This window comes from Cebidichthys violaceus, unplaced genomic scaffold (genome assembly GCF_023349555.1).
Source record: "Cebidichthys violaceus isolate CVI_PGR_0920_01 unplaced genomic scaffold, fCebVio1.0.p SCAF_4, whole genome shotgun sequence".
In the NCBI taxonomy this organism is placed as follows: Eukaryota; Metazoa; Chordata; class Actinopteri; order Perciformes; family Stichaeidae; genus Cebidichthys; species Cebidichthys violaceus.
This window is the reverse complement of record NW_027176594.1, coordinates 9,257,715-9,269,813: the sequence shown is the minus strand read 5'-3', so window position 1 is coordinate 9,269,813 and position 12,099 is coordinate 9,257,715. Positions and strand designations below refer to the sequence as shown.

Here is a 12,099-nt window from a genome sequence, read left to right as displayed (position 1 = left end):
GACATCCAACATTTACAAAGAAGGCTTTAATACTAGAGGCATTCATTCATTTGTGTGGTCAAAATTAAATGGATAAAATGTATATCCCAACAATAAGATAACATGACATCTGGGTAACTTGGACTTTCCACTTATTTTATCTGTAAATATGTTTTCTGACTTGAATTCAGGGTCACCAGTTGTGGATGTCCACATGACAGCAGGGGGACCCCACTTCCGTAGCCAGGTTCAAAGAAGGTATTTCTCACAAATGTAACCTTGATAGTTAAATTGGATACTGGATACTACTTAAAAGTAATATTCCATTGTCTCAAATGTGGATACAAGGGGACAGGTAGGACATTAGGAAAGACTAATAGTTAACCATGGTTCAGTTGACACATCAGCCATTCTGTTCACCTTTATTGTTAGCTCGTGTGACACTTGTAACATGTAACGTTACGTGATTTTGTGCGTGCTTCCTTTCCTGCTTGCATTATTTTAGCCCCGTCAGTTTGTAGCAATTTATGAGATCATTGTTCAATTGTTTTTTTGTAGTTTTGTCCATTGTTGACTAATAATAAAATTAAACTGTTATTTATTTAGCGTATAACTGATTATTTACATTGTGTTACATTCGTATTGCGCATTTGGCATGTTCCCCTCGCTCGCCGTACCAAAGCTGGACGCGTTTGAGCGACAAGTCACTGCCACCAATCACAAGAGCGATGCAACATTTTTTAGCCAATCGTTGATGGCGCGTGTAAAGTACACTTCCATTTATGGACCTGTAAGCACTTCCTCGTTGAGGTGAATGCTACAAAACGTGTCTCTCCGATGCGAGCCTTTGGAAGCTAAAACACCGGACACAGAAGACGTCACACGTCTCAGATTACTGAAGGCGTTTGTAAATTGACGGACCTGTGTGGATATGGGGGTAAGCATTGTCAAACGCATTCTTTATAAGGCAATTATCGTTATTTATGAGTGATGACTAGTTATATTGGATAGTGGTGTGGCGGTCAGTGCGTTTGTATCATCGCGTGATTGGCTTCTTCTCTTGACGGATTGTGTGTTTGTCCAGTCAGTAACGTTATTGGGATATATTAACCAATGAAATATGAGGCCGTTTTCGAATTGTGCTGTTATTGGCTGCTTGCCAGCTGCTTTATATGGCTATTGGTTATACTTGTCCAATCACAGTTTACGAATACATTTGCGTGAGTGACACTGCTGTAGTCCAATGAATGCCTCGCCGGGATAGCTGTGATTGGCCCAATGTACTGTTGTGGGCGGGATATGGGGATGTTTTGTGATGGGATGGAAAATGGCGGCTGTTCGGAAACCGCATTAACTTTATACCATACTAGGAATAACAACAGCAACCATGTAATTCATTTAACTGTGGACATTGTAAATATCTGCATCCTGCTATTTAATACGACTTCAGCTTATGTTGAGTTTTCTATTTGATACAAGCAGGACGCGTTCCTAAAAGGTAACATTAGCTGGACACGACTTGGAATGGTGAAGGCAAGAAACAAAGCTCGAGTATTTAGACAGTTTTACTTTTATGATAATGGTGATTTTATGCAAAAAGTTCCATTCAGTGTAGTGCAGTAATTGGCCTCTTAAGATGAGTCGGGCTCCAGGTTTAAAGCTTCCCACCGAACCTGTGTGAACTCATGGAACAATGAGCGTTAGTGAGTTTAAGAGCTTTTCAAAGACTACAATAAACGTCGCTTATTGTCATCTCAATTAGTCAGACGACTGAGACTCAACTCTTTTGTTATAACTTAAGCAAAGTTAGCTAACAAGTAAAGCTACTATTGTAAACACGCGTTGTAGCTGCTTGTTTACTGTTCGCTGGAATACAGTCAAGTGTAAATCAAGGCTCCGTAGTACTATGCGTCGTTAAATACCGTTAATCTACCTGCGTTTGGTGGCAAAGGTCGGTTTTCCAGTGATAATGGATGATTCCAAGCCAAGGCACAGCAAAAGGCTGGTAAGTTTAAAATATATTTGGTTACATTGGTCCTTATTTTCTCCCTTGTGAACACAACTTTCAGTTGTTAATTTACCATCTAATGTAATGTCACATACAATAAATGGGTGCTGTGTGTGTTTGCTTTCATGTTTCATGTATATATTGGTATATTAGTTAGATATGGCAGCAACAAAAACAATGATACTGTCTGGTATAAAAAAAATCACATTTCCCCAAAGTTCAGACCCTTGCCTAATGTTTTTGGTTTTATTGTTAAGTTGGGATTTTTATTTACATGCTGTCCTGTGTCTACCCAGAAGGAAATGGCTTTTAAAAAATATCTCCCATTGTGTTCATTATGTTTGTATAAACATGTTTGTTGGTCGATAAATGACAAGAAATTGAAGCACTGAAATGCTAAATGTATGTTTTGTTTGTCCACCAGAGTAGTACAACGTTTATTTTTCAACTGTAAATTTTTTGGTACAAATTCCGAAACAAAATATTATAAAGGAAGTAATTTTAACATTATGAACATTAATATTACGACTAGTACAGGTACAGGAGAACATTCCTGCCTACCGCAATCAGACTGTATAACAAATCACCTCCGGCCATATCATTCACTGTTGGTTAAATCATTGCACTACTGTTTATTTAGTTGATTTAATATTATTCTGTTATTTTATTTCATTGTGTATATAGTGTGCATTCTTTATCTAATATCTTTACTCTGTTATTATAATTTAATATATTGTGTATTGACATGTTTTATATTATATTAAGATTTTTACTGTAACCTATTGCTGCTCTGTAACCTATTGCTGCTTGCAACAAAATAATTTCCCCTCGCGAGATCAATAAAGTTACTATCTATCTATCTATCTATTTGTTGTGTAAAGATAAAGTGGAGTAATGTCTGCCTGAGCAGAGAATGCTCTCACACCGTGCGTGTTGTTACCTGATCTTCTCTGTGCTTTGTTGACGTAACGGGCGGCCATACGTGCTTTCAATGCATTTTCGTGTGTGCATGTGAGCGTGTCCCACTGGTTAGTTCCAACCGGCAACCTCCTGTTTGAAAAACATTCGTTTTAGTTTATTTCTGCACTGTACTTTTGCTCTGGTTTATGCTCTTAGATGCTTGTTTAAAAAAGGAGATGCACTTATGACTTCTGGTGACTAGTAGTTCTCTTGAATACCTTAAATACCTGGTGTCTTAAACTTGCATTTTCTCTCTACTGGCCATCAGGGGGGCGACTCCTCTCATTGCTAAGAGAAGTCTGGTTGTATAGAAGTCTATGAGAAAATGACTCTACTTCTCTCTTGATTTATTACCTCAGTTAACATGAGTTTATGGTCTCAATCTCTAGTTTCAAGTCTTCTTCAATACAGCATGATGTTCATTTAGTAAATTATGGTCCATTTATAGTCAAATAGATGGTAAAGCTGGGTAGGCTTTAAGAAGAAATATTATTTGACGTGTACTTTGACTTTTTAGTTCGGCCCTAGTCCCATCATCAGCTAACATGGTTGGCAGGTGATGTGTATGTATACCAGTGTAATGGCTTCACACTGATTGGATGACAGATGAAGAAATGGACTGAGATGCTCCATTCAGTATAATTTAGTTACATGACATATTAAAAAAATCAGTGATGTAGTTTTTCTGTAACTTGTTATGCAATACGTAATAAAACTGGTAATTGATTGCTTGCTGTAGTGTGTATTGCAACGACGCATACTGAACAGCTGAGGTTTAGTTGGAAATGGTATTTAACATTCTGGAAAACTGTCTTTCAGGTTTCTCCTTTTATATCCAGGTATTATCTCTTCACCAGCTTAACTGATCTGTTTGTTGGCAGTTTTTAACAGCTGTAGCTAATGATATCCATCAGTGGGAGAAACCATTTAAAAAATTGTCTGAGCTTTGAGTGGTACCAGGGATACAAGGTGAACAATGACATCATCAGGAGAGAAGATATCTGCAGGTTAAAGTATTAAAAAGCATTTAGCTTCCTCAAAAATGTCTTAAATGTATTACATTTAATATACAAAGTTTAGTGTAGTTATATAATGTTTAAGTCTGAAGTCTTGCCTCTTGGCCCCTGTAGACAATACATGTAAAATGTATTCATTCCCTAAACCACTTTTGATGTTTGGCATTATTTAAACTTGATAATTTAACATTTGATTTGATGAGACCTGGTATCTCAATGCATCATGGCAGTTGAAATTAATCCAAGATGACTCTGAAGTTCACAAGGGTTTATATGCCATCAGTGCATTAAGAGAGCACTGTATTAACCCAACATGATTGCATAGTTGAATGAAGACACCAGTGAAGAGGTTGGAGAGATTATGGAGTACAGGAGGGTGGGGGGCTCAGCCTGGGATTATCCTTGTGTCATCTGTCATGACCTGGGACCACCCGAACCAGTATTTTCACTTAAATAAATAGAACCACTGTTTGAAAGCAATGTTAAGAAATGTGGTTAGTCTGTTTGAAGAGGAGCACATTTTTAATGTAAAATAAGTCACTACTTGTACCTGATGGGTGCTTCCATCCATCTGTGTGTCCTGGTTTGGTCTCCACTGAGACTATTTTCAACTGTGGATTTTCTCAAGTTTGTCGTAGTTGAGTTCATGCTATTCAGTACTTATGGGGTTTCCCATTTCACCGTATATTGTTATTTAAGTGACTATTAAGAAATATTTGCTGTCTTAAAATTTTTAGCGACTCTTGGTAGAGCTTTAATCTCATTTTACAGACTGTAGTTTGTCTTCAAATCTGTTGTTTAGGGAATAGAAAGGGTTTCATTTGATGGTTCCGGTACTGGTTCGGTTGTCTCTTCCTTCGATCAATTGTCCTTTCTCTGTCACCTGTGCCTAATTGTTATATTTTTTTACCCATCCTCCCTTCCTTCCATCCCCCTAGCGGGCCGGTACCCGGCGACGTTACCATGACGACGGCATCTCAGATGAGGAGATTGATGGAAGGAGAATGTTTGACCTGGACGAGAAAGTCCACAGTCAGAGGTTCAGCTCTAACCGGATCCTGCGCATGGAGGGAAGAGGTAGGCGAGCACAGTTCTCTATTTCTTTCGCTTTATTTATTTATTTATTTATTTTTATTGAAGTGTTCTTGGTAATGAAACAGAAATTCTTCCCTTAACTCAGAATATTCCCCTGGGATCTTTCAATGTCATCTAAAACATCTCTCTCAATTCATTGTCTATGGAGCAGTTCCAGACTTTATGCTTGATGACATCACAAATTTTAGTTTCAGCACTCTAGTTTTTTGAATTTGGCAGAGTTTTTCATGGTTATTAATGGTTTTTTAACCGTCTTAGACCATAGAAATAACAAATACATTTTGAAAATGGGCGTAGTTCCCCTTCAAGATTTCAGTCTCATTTGAAACTCTATTCACTAGAGGTAACAGCGAATGCGGTTTAATACCACATGTCCCAGAATACTGGGGAAAGCAAAACAAACTATAAATCATTTAATAATGAAGTTGGAGCTCATCCAACTGCCTTTTCTGTTGCTTGGACAGTTAGCTTAACACAAAGTGTGTGAACTTTTCGCTCCCAAAAATGCATTGTAGGTTAATTTAAATTAATGAGAACAACTCACTTGAAATCTCAAGTGCAGCATTAATTTGCCTCCAGACCTGCTGTTTTTTGTTCAGATCACAGTAACTATAGTTGATTAAGTCACATACAGTAGCGCTGGGTATCCAGCAGCAGCATCCAGGCCTGTTCTGTTTACTCCCTGCCATATTGATCCGCTACAAACTCAATGATGTCATAGAAGAAAGATTGCATGTTTTTTTTAAATACATTTTTGAGGAGCGAGGGCGGTCAGTGTCAAGCTCACTGACGAACACGTTGCATTTCCTGTGACTACTTCATAATACCAGTCATCGCGTGGTTCGCCAGTTATCTGCTTTAAATGTGAAGCTGCAGCAGTCAGAAATGTTCAGGTTGCTTTAGCAGTAACTCGATACAGCATTTCTTCACGGCACTGTTGCCACAGATTTCCAATTTATAATACTGCAAAAATATAAATATTGCAATACTTTCATCAGTGGGCCAGAGGCTCGTTCACCATTGTGTTGTCTCCTTAGGTGATAGTGTATAAACAGATATTTATTTTAATGACAATCTTAAATCTACTTTAAGACTGTTTGACCTCACTGTGTCTTGCCTTCTGAATGCTGACAAACAGGTCACCGTGACAGTTTTATCATGTCGGGTGGTCTGTCGTAACCACCACTGCCAGCCAGGAATCAGGGATCTTGAAAAATGAAACAACCAGCAGTGAATGATAGAAAACTCAAAATAAACCAGATGAAAAGGCTTTTAAATATTTCTCTTGGATTTCTTAGACTTAACATGTGAGTTCATCCAGAGAGGCGGCCTGAGGGACCCAATTATCTTTGAGAAGCCTGATGGACTGGGAATCAAGTGGGTACCCTCTTTCTTTTTCTCTTCCTTCTTTTATTCTCTACATCTACTTTACTCCATTCTTTTGTTAACATATGTTGAGTAATCTCACGTTGTTCTGTAGGATGCCTGATCCTGACTTCAGTGTCAATGATGTCAAGATGTTTGTTGGTAAGATTTTTTTCATCCTTAATCAATTAATTGATGCCGCTAAGCAGTAAGATTAATAAAAACAAAGGGGCACCACCCTGAGAACAGGGACCAATAACCAAACTATAAACTAAGTCTCATAAATAGTATGCACTCACAATGTCAATAGTCAACGTACTGTTCTGTTCTACATTCAGAGTTAACAGTGAAGGTGTTGAGTACAAGCACAGACCACATATCCAGCTATTATCACAATACACATGCACAAAGTAATCACAGACAACTGCTCTTTAAAATATAACAGTTTAGTGTGTGTGTGTGTGTGTGTGTGTGTGTGTGTGTGTGTGTGTGTGTGTGTGTGTGTGTGTGTGTGTGTGTGTGTGTGTGTGTGTGTGTCTCCCGCCGTGTGCTATGCAGAGGAGAATTGTAATGTAGAGACAGAAATGACATGCCGTTGTGTAAATAATATAAATAACAGCTATTTAGTCTGTTTAATAAAAGAAGACTGTAGACCTGTTTTATAGGAAAGGTAACCTTAAATGACTTCTGTTGTGATCTTAAATTAAACCAAATTAACTCGACCTTCAAGGGGGGACGGGGTTCCCCCCTAATATAATGGTAGGGGACACACTGGAATTGAAATTTCAATTATTTTATAGAATCATTTTTTTAGAAATAATTAAGTCGATGAAATATTTAAAATTACTTTTTTTTTTTTTTTTTTTTACTAATCATCAATAAGTCAAAAACCATGACGTGTTTAATTTGCAATGAAATGACATTAACTACATCGCACATTCAAGAATCTGGAGCCAGCTAATGTTTTATATTTTTACTTGATAAATTACTAAAGTATACATTGATCATCGAAATTGTCTTTGTCAGTCAACAATTCACTTAAAAGCTATAATATGTACCTTTTTCGCTTTAAAATGTTTAAAAACAACTGTTGACTGCATTGTCGGCAATGATGGTGAAGACAACAACTCCCATGATCCCACACAAAGTTGGCCCCTCCTCCCCTCAACGACACCAGAAGCCACGCCCCCTGATCGTGGTTAGGGTGAGGGTGCTCGCCAGTGGAGAAAGCCAACCCCAGATTCACTCTCGTGTTAGAACGAGCTCTGTCTGCTTTGCGTTTTGATATTATTTTTTTTCGCTGCTGTGTATGCCTCTTTTACACACTGGGGCGACTGTGGCTTAGTGTAAAGCAGGCTCGTCCTTCAATCAGAGGAATCGGCGGTTCGATCCACGGCTCCGCTAGTATTATGTCGATGTGTCCTTGAGCAAGACACTTAACCCCAAAATTGCTCCCATAGCTGTGCCCACGGTGTGTGTGAATGTGATAGATTCTGATAGGTAGGTGTCACTTAGCCCCTGCCATCAGTGTGTGTGAATGGGTGAATGATGACAAGTAGTGTTAAAGTGCTTTGAGTGGTCGGAAAGACTAGAAAAGCGCTATACAAGTACAGTCCATTTACCATTTTTTGTAACCTCCTCTTGGTTGCGGCTTATGACCTGGCACCTGGTTGCTACGTCCCAAACATGGCAAGATCTAGGCAGAGGGCAGGGTCTCTGCAGATACATAAGGACATAGTCATTATTGAGAGGGAATATTTTGCATGAGTCTTCTGTACGTCGTTTTTTAGGGAAATCCTACTTATTCTGCCTTTTTTAATTAACACGTGTGTCCCACTTAAAAGTAAGGCAAGAAAAATAGCACACAAATGTTTATTTAAAAGAAAAAAATATGAATTGGGCTAAAATACCTGTAAATTCCAATGTGTACTAGCTCATGTCCACCTTTTTAATTAGGAGAGTTAAAACAATGCTTTTGATGTAATGTCCTTTGTATTTTACACAAAAATATTTGTTTACTTTAGGTATTTAATTGGTCTTGCAACTGTATCCTGTATCGAGCTGCTGTTTTGACCATATTTCTTTTGTCATGCTGTGATTAACCATTGCCAAAAAAACTGCTCAGGCAGCAGACGTATGATAGATGTGATGGATGTGAGCACTCAGAAGGGGACAGAGATGTCCATGGCCCAGTGGACACGTTACTACGAGACTCCACCGTCTCAGAGAGAGAAGCTCTATAATGTCATCAGCCTGGAGTTCAGCCACACTAAGCTGGAGAACCTGGTCCAGAGACCTGCCACGGTACGTACACACACTTAACGAAAGGGTCATGTTTGTGTGTATTATACAAATCCCATGCAAACAAAAGCATTTCAGCAGCTACAGTGAAACTCTCAAAATGGTAGTATTTTTGTCTGTCTGTTGCAGTAAATTAAGCGTCTGTCTGTCTCATCTATGGTGTCTGTCTTGTATTTGTGTCTGTAGGTAGATCTAATAGACTGGGTGGACAACATGTGGCCTCGTCACCTGAAGGAGAGACAGAGAGACTCAACCAACTCCATCACTGACATGCAATACCCCAAAGTTCAGAAGTAAGTCCCCCATGTTCGCTTTTCTTAAAAAAAAAAAAAAAAAAAAGTGAAATCTTTAAGAGAGCAAAAATTACTTTTTATTTTGATAAAGTTAGTTGGATAAAATACATTAAATTGACATGTGAATATAAACATTGCTGATGTTTGCGTGTCTCTGCAGATACTGTCTGATGAGTGTCGAGGGCTGCTACACAGACTTTCACATTGACTTTGGAGGGACCTCTGTGTGGTACCACATACTCCGAGGAGGCAAGGTGGGGCCAGAGGGGGTTCAGCCAATGGCCTCCATAGTTTCTGATTCAGGGTCATTAAAAGGGTGGATTTTTAACTTAAAACTAGTGCTGGGCAAGTTAAAGCGTTATCGCTGATGAACAGTGGGAGCTGCATTCACATGCTCTGACTGTAATGAAAACAGAAGACAGACATTTTGCTGAAACGTGCACAGAACATTTTATTCATGTTGCACAGCAGTGGAACATTTCAAATAAAGTTAGCACAGATAGTGCAAGAAATATGATCGTGGCAGATGTCTCGCAGCAGCGATCATATTTCTTACACTGTCTCCAGCGTTCTGTCACAGTGTGTGAATGGAATACTGCTGTTAAAAAGCACCTTATTTGTTTAAAGTGTTTGCAAACCAAATGTTATTGCACTTTTGTTCATATAGCAGTACTTTTAAAATAAAAGTGCGCAATATACTACTTTTGAATTTTGCGATTTAACATTTTTAATCGTTGCCGAGCACTACTAAAAACATGAATGATCTTCTTAAATGTGTTGTCGAACTAATTATGTTGAATAAATGATTTGAAATTGTAAAGTCCCCAATAGGACTTATATCATTTCTGTTTTACTCTATAAACAACAAGAAAGTGACCTAACATGTTTACATGTGGTGTGGTTTGAATTGCAATTGTGTGTTTTTAGGTGTTCTGGCTGATCCCCCCCACCCCTCAGAACCTGGAGCTGTATGAGAACTGGGTGCTGTCGGGGAAACAGGGAGACATTTTCCTTGGAGACAGAGCATCTGACTGCCAGAGGATTGAGCTGAAGCAGGGCTGCACCTTCATCATACCTTCAGGTATACTTTTCATTCTCTCTCACACGCGCACACAAACTCACTATATTGTTTAGAGATGTGACAAAAATAGAATATTATTGTGTGTTATACTGGGGTGGTGGTGGTGGTGGTGGTGGTGGTGGTGTTGCTGCTGTTTACAGGAAGGACATTAAAACAACCACCATTCCCATTCCTGCCGCTCATTCTTTTGAACATCTTGCCTTCAACCTCTCTGGTCCCACTCCTTTGGTAACTACTGTTATCTACTGCCACCCCAAGCCAAACCCCTCCTTTCTCTCTGAATTTTCAGATTTTCTGACCCAGCTACACCGCGTTCCAAATTATTATGTAAATTGGATTTAAGTGTCATAAACATTACATTTTTTGTTTTTCAATTAAACTCATGGATGATATTGTGTCTCAGGGCTCTTTAGATCATTGAAATCAATCTCAGACACCTGTGATAATTAGTTTGCCAGGTGAGCCCAATCAAAGGAAAACTGCTTAAGAAGGATGTTCCACATTATTAAGCAGGCCACAGGTTTCAAGCAATATGGGAAAGAAAAAGGATCTCTCTGCTGCCGAAAAGCGTGAAATAGTGCAATACCTTGGCCAAGGTATGATAACATTAGATATTTCACGAAAACTTAAGCGTGATCATCGTACTGTGAAGAGATTTGTGGCTGATTCAGAGCACAGACGGGTTCGTGCAGATAAAGGGACAATGAGGAAGGTTTCTGCCAAACAAATTCGTCGGATTCGGAGAGCAGCTGCTAAAATGCCATTACAAAGCAGCAAACGGGTATTTGAAGCCGCTGGTGCCTCTGGAGTCCCACAAACCTCAAGGTGTAGGATCCTCCAGAGGTTTGCAGTTGTGCATAAAGCTATTATTCGGCCACCCCTAAACAATGCTCACAAGCAGAAACGGTTGCAGTGGGCTCAGAAATACATGAAGACTAATTTTCAAACAGTCTTGTTTACTGATGAGTGCCGTGCAACCCTGGATGGTCCAGATGGATGGAGTAGTGGATGGTTGGTGGATGGCCACCATGTCCCGACAAGGCTGCGACGTCAGCAAGGAGGTGGCGGAGTTATGCTTTGGGCCGGAATCATGGGGAGAGAGCTGGTAGGCCCCTTTAGGATCCCTGACGGTGTGAAAATGACCTTGGCAAAGTATGTAGAGTTTCTGACTGACCACTTTCTTCCATGGTACAAAAAGAAGAACCGTGCCTTCCATAGCAAAATCATCTTCATGCATGACAATGCACCATCTCATGCTGCAAAGAATACCTCTGAATCATTGGCTGCTATGGGCATAAAAGGAGAGAATCTCATGGTGTGGCCCCCATCTTCCCCTGACCTCAACCCTATTGAGAACCTTTGGAGCATCCTCAAGCAGAAGATCTATAAGGGTGGGAGGCAGTTCACATCAAAACAGCAACTCTGGGAGGCTATTCTGACATCCTGCAAAGAAATTCAAGCAGAAACTCTCCAAAAACTCACAAGTTCAATGGATGCAAGAATTATGAAGGTGATTTCAAAGAAGGGGTCCTATGTTAACATGTAACTTGGCCTGTTAAGATGTTTTTGATTGAAATAGCTTTTGATTTCAGTAAATATGACCCCCTAATGCTGCAAATTCAACAAATTAGCATTTTTAGTTCTTTAGAATCTATAAAATGTTTTTAAACTCTGTTGTGCATAATAATTTGGAACAGTGCATCTTGAGTTTTTTTTTTTTTGTTGAAAAAAATACTGTTATCATTGGGAGGTTTGTTCAATAAAATTTGAATTGTACTCTAACGGTTGATGACTTGAAAATTATTCTGACTTTCATTTGCATTGACTATTTAGGAAAATCTGAGAAAAATATAATTTGCATAATAATTTGGAACGCGGTGTATGTGCCATCTCACCTTCCGTTCTCTTCCTAGGTGATTTTAACATCCACATTGATAACACTGACTGTAAATCTGCCACAGAATTTCTGGAACTGCTACAATGTTTCAACTTCACACAACA

General features: G+C 39.1%; 1 protein-coding gene across 6 annotated transcripts in view; it reads left to right on the top strand.

Annotated features, from left to right (window-relative positions):
* Nucleotides 1–1,307: 1,307 nt before the first annotated feature.
* The window catches only part of kdm2aa (lysine (K)-specific demethylase 2Aa), a 51,787-nt gene continuing 40,995 nt past the window's right edge, over nt 1,308–12,099 (top strand). For all 6 annotated transcript variants that reach the window (XM_068726616.1, XM_068726617.1, XM_068726615.1 and 3 more), the window contains exons 1-8: nt 1,308–1,984; nt 4,902–5,040; nt 6,357–6,435; nt 6,539–6,585; nt 8,549–8,727; nt 8,911–9,017; nt 9,178–9,271; nt 9,945–10,098. In XM_068726616.1, the coding sequence (XP_068582717.1) occupies nt 1,949–1,984; nt 4,902–5,040; nt 6,357–6,435; nt 6,539–6,585; nt 8,549–8,727; nt 8,911–9,017; nt 9,178–9,271; nt 9,945–10,098 (835 nt within the window). In that variant the 5' untranslated portion in view covers nt 1,308–1,948. The remainder of the gene's footprint in view (nt 1,985–4,901; nt 5,041–6,356; nt 6,436–6,538; nt 6,586–8,548; nt 8,728–8,910; nt 9,018–9,177; nt 9,272–9,944; nt 10,099–12,099) is intronic.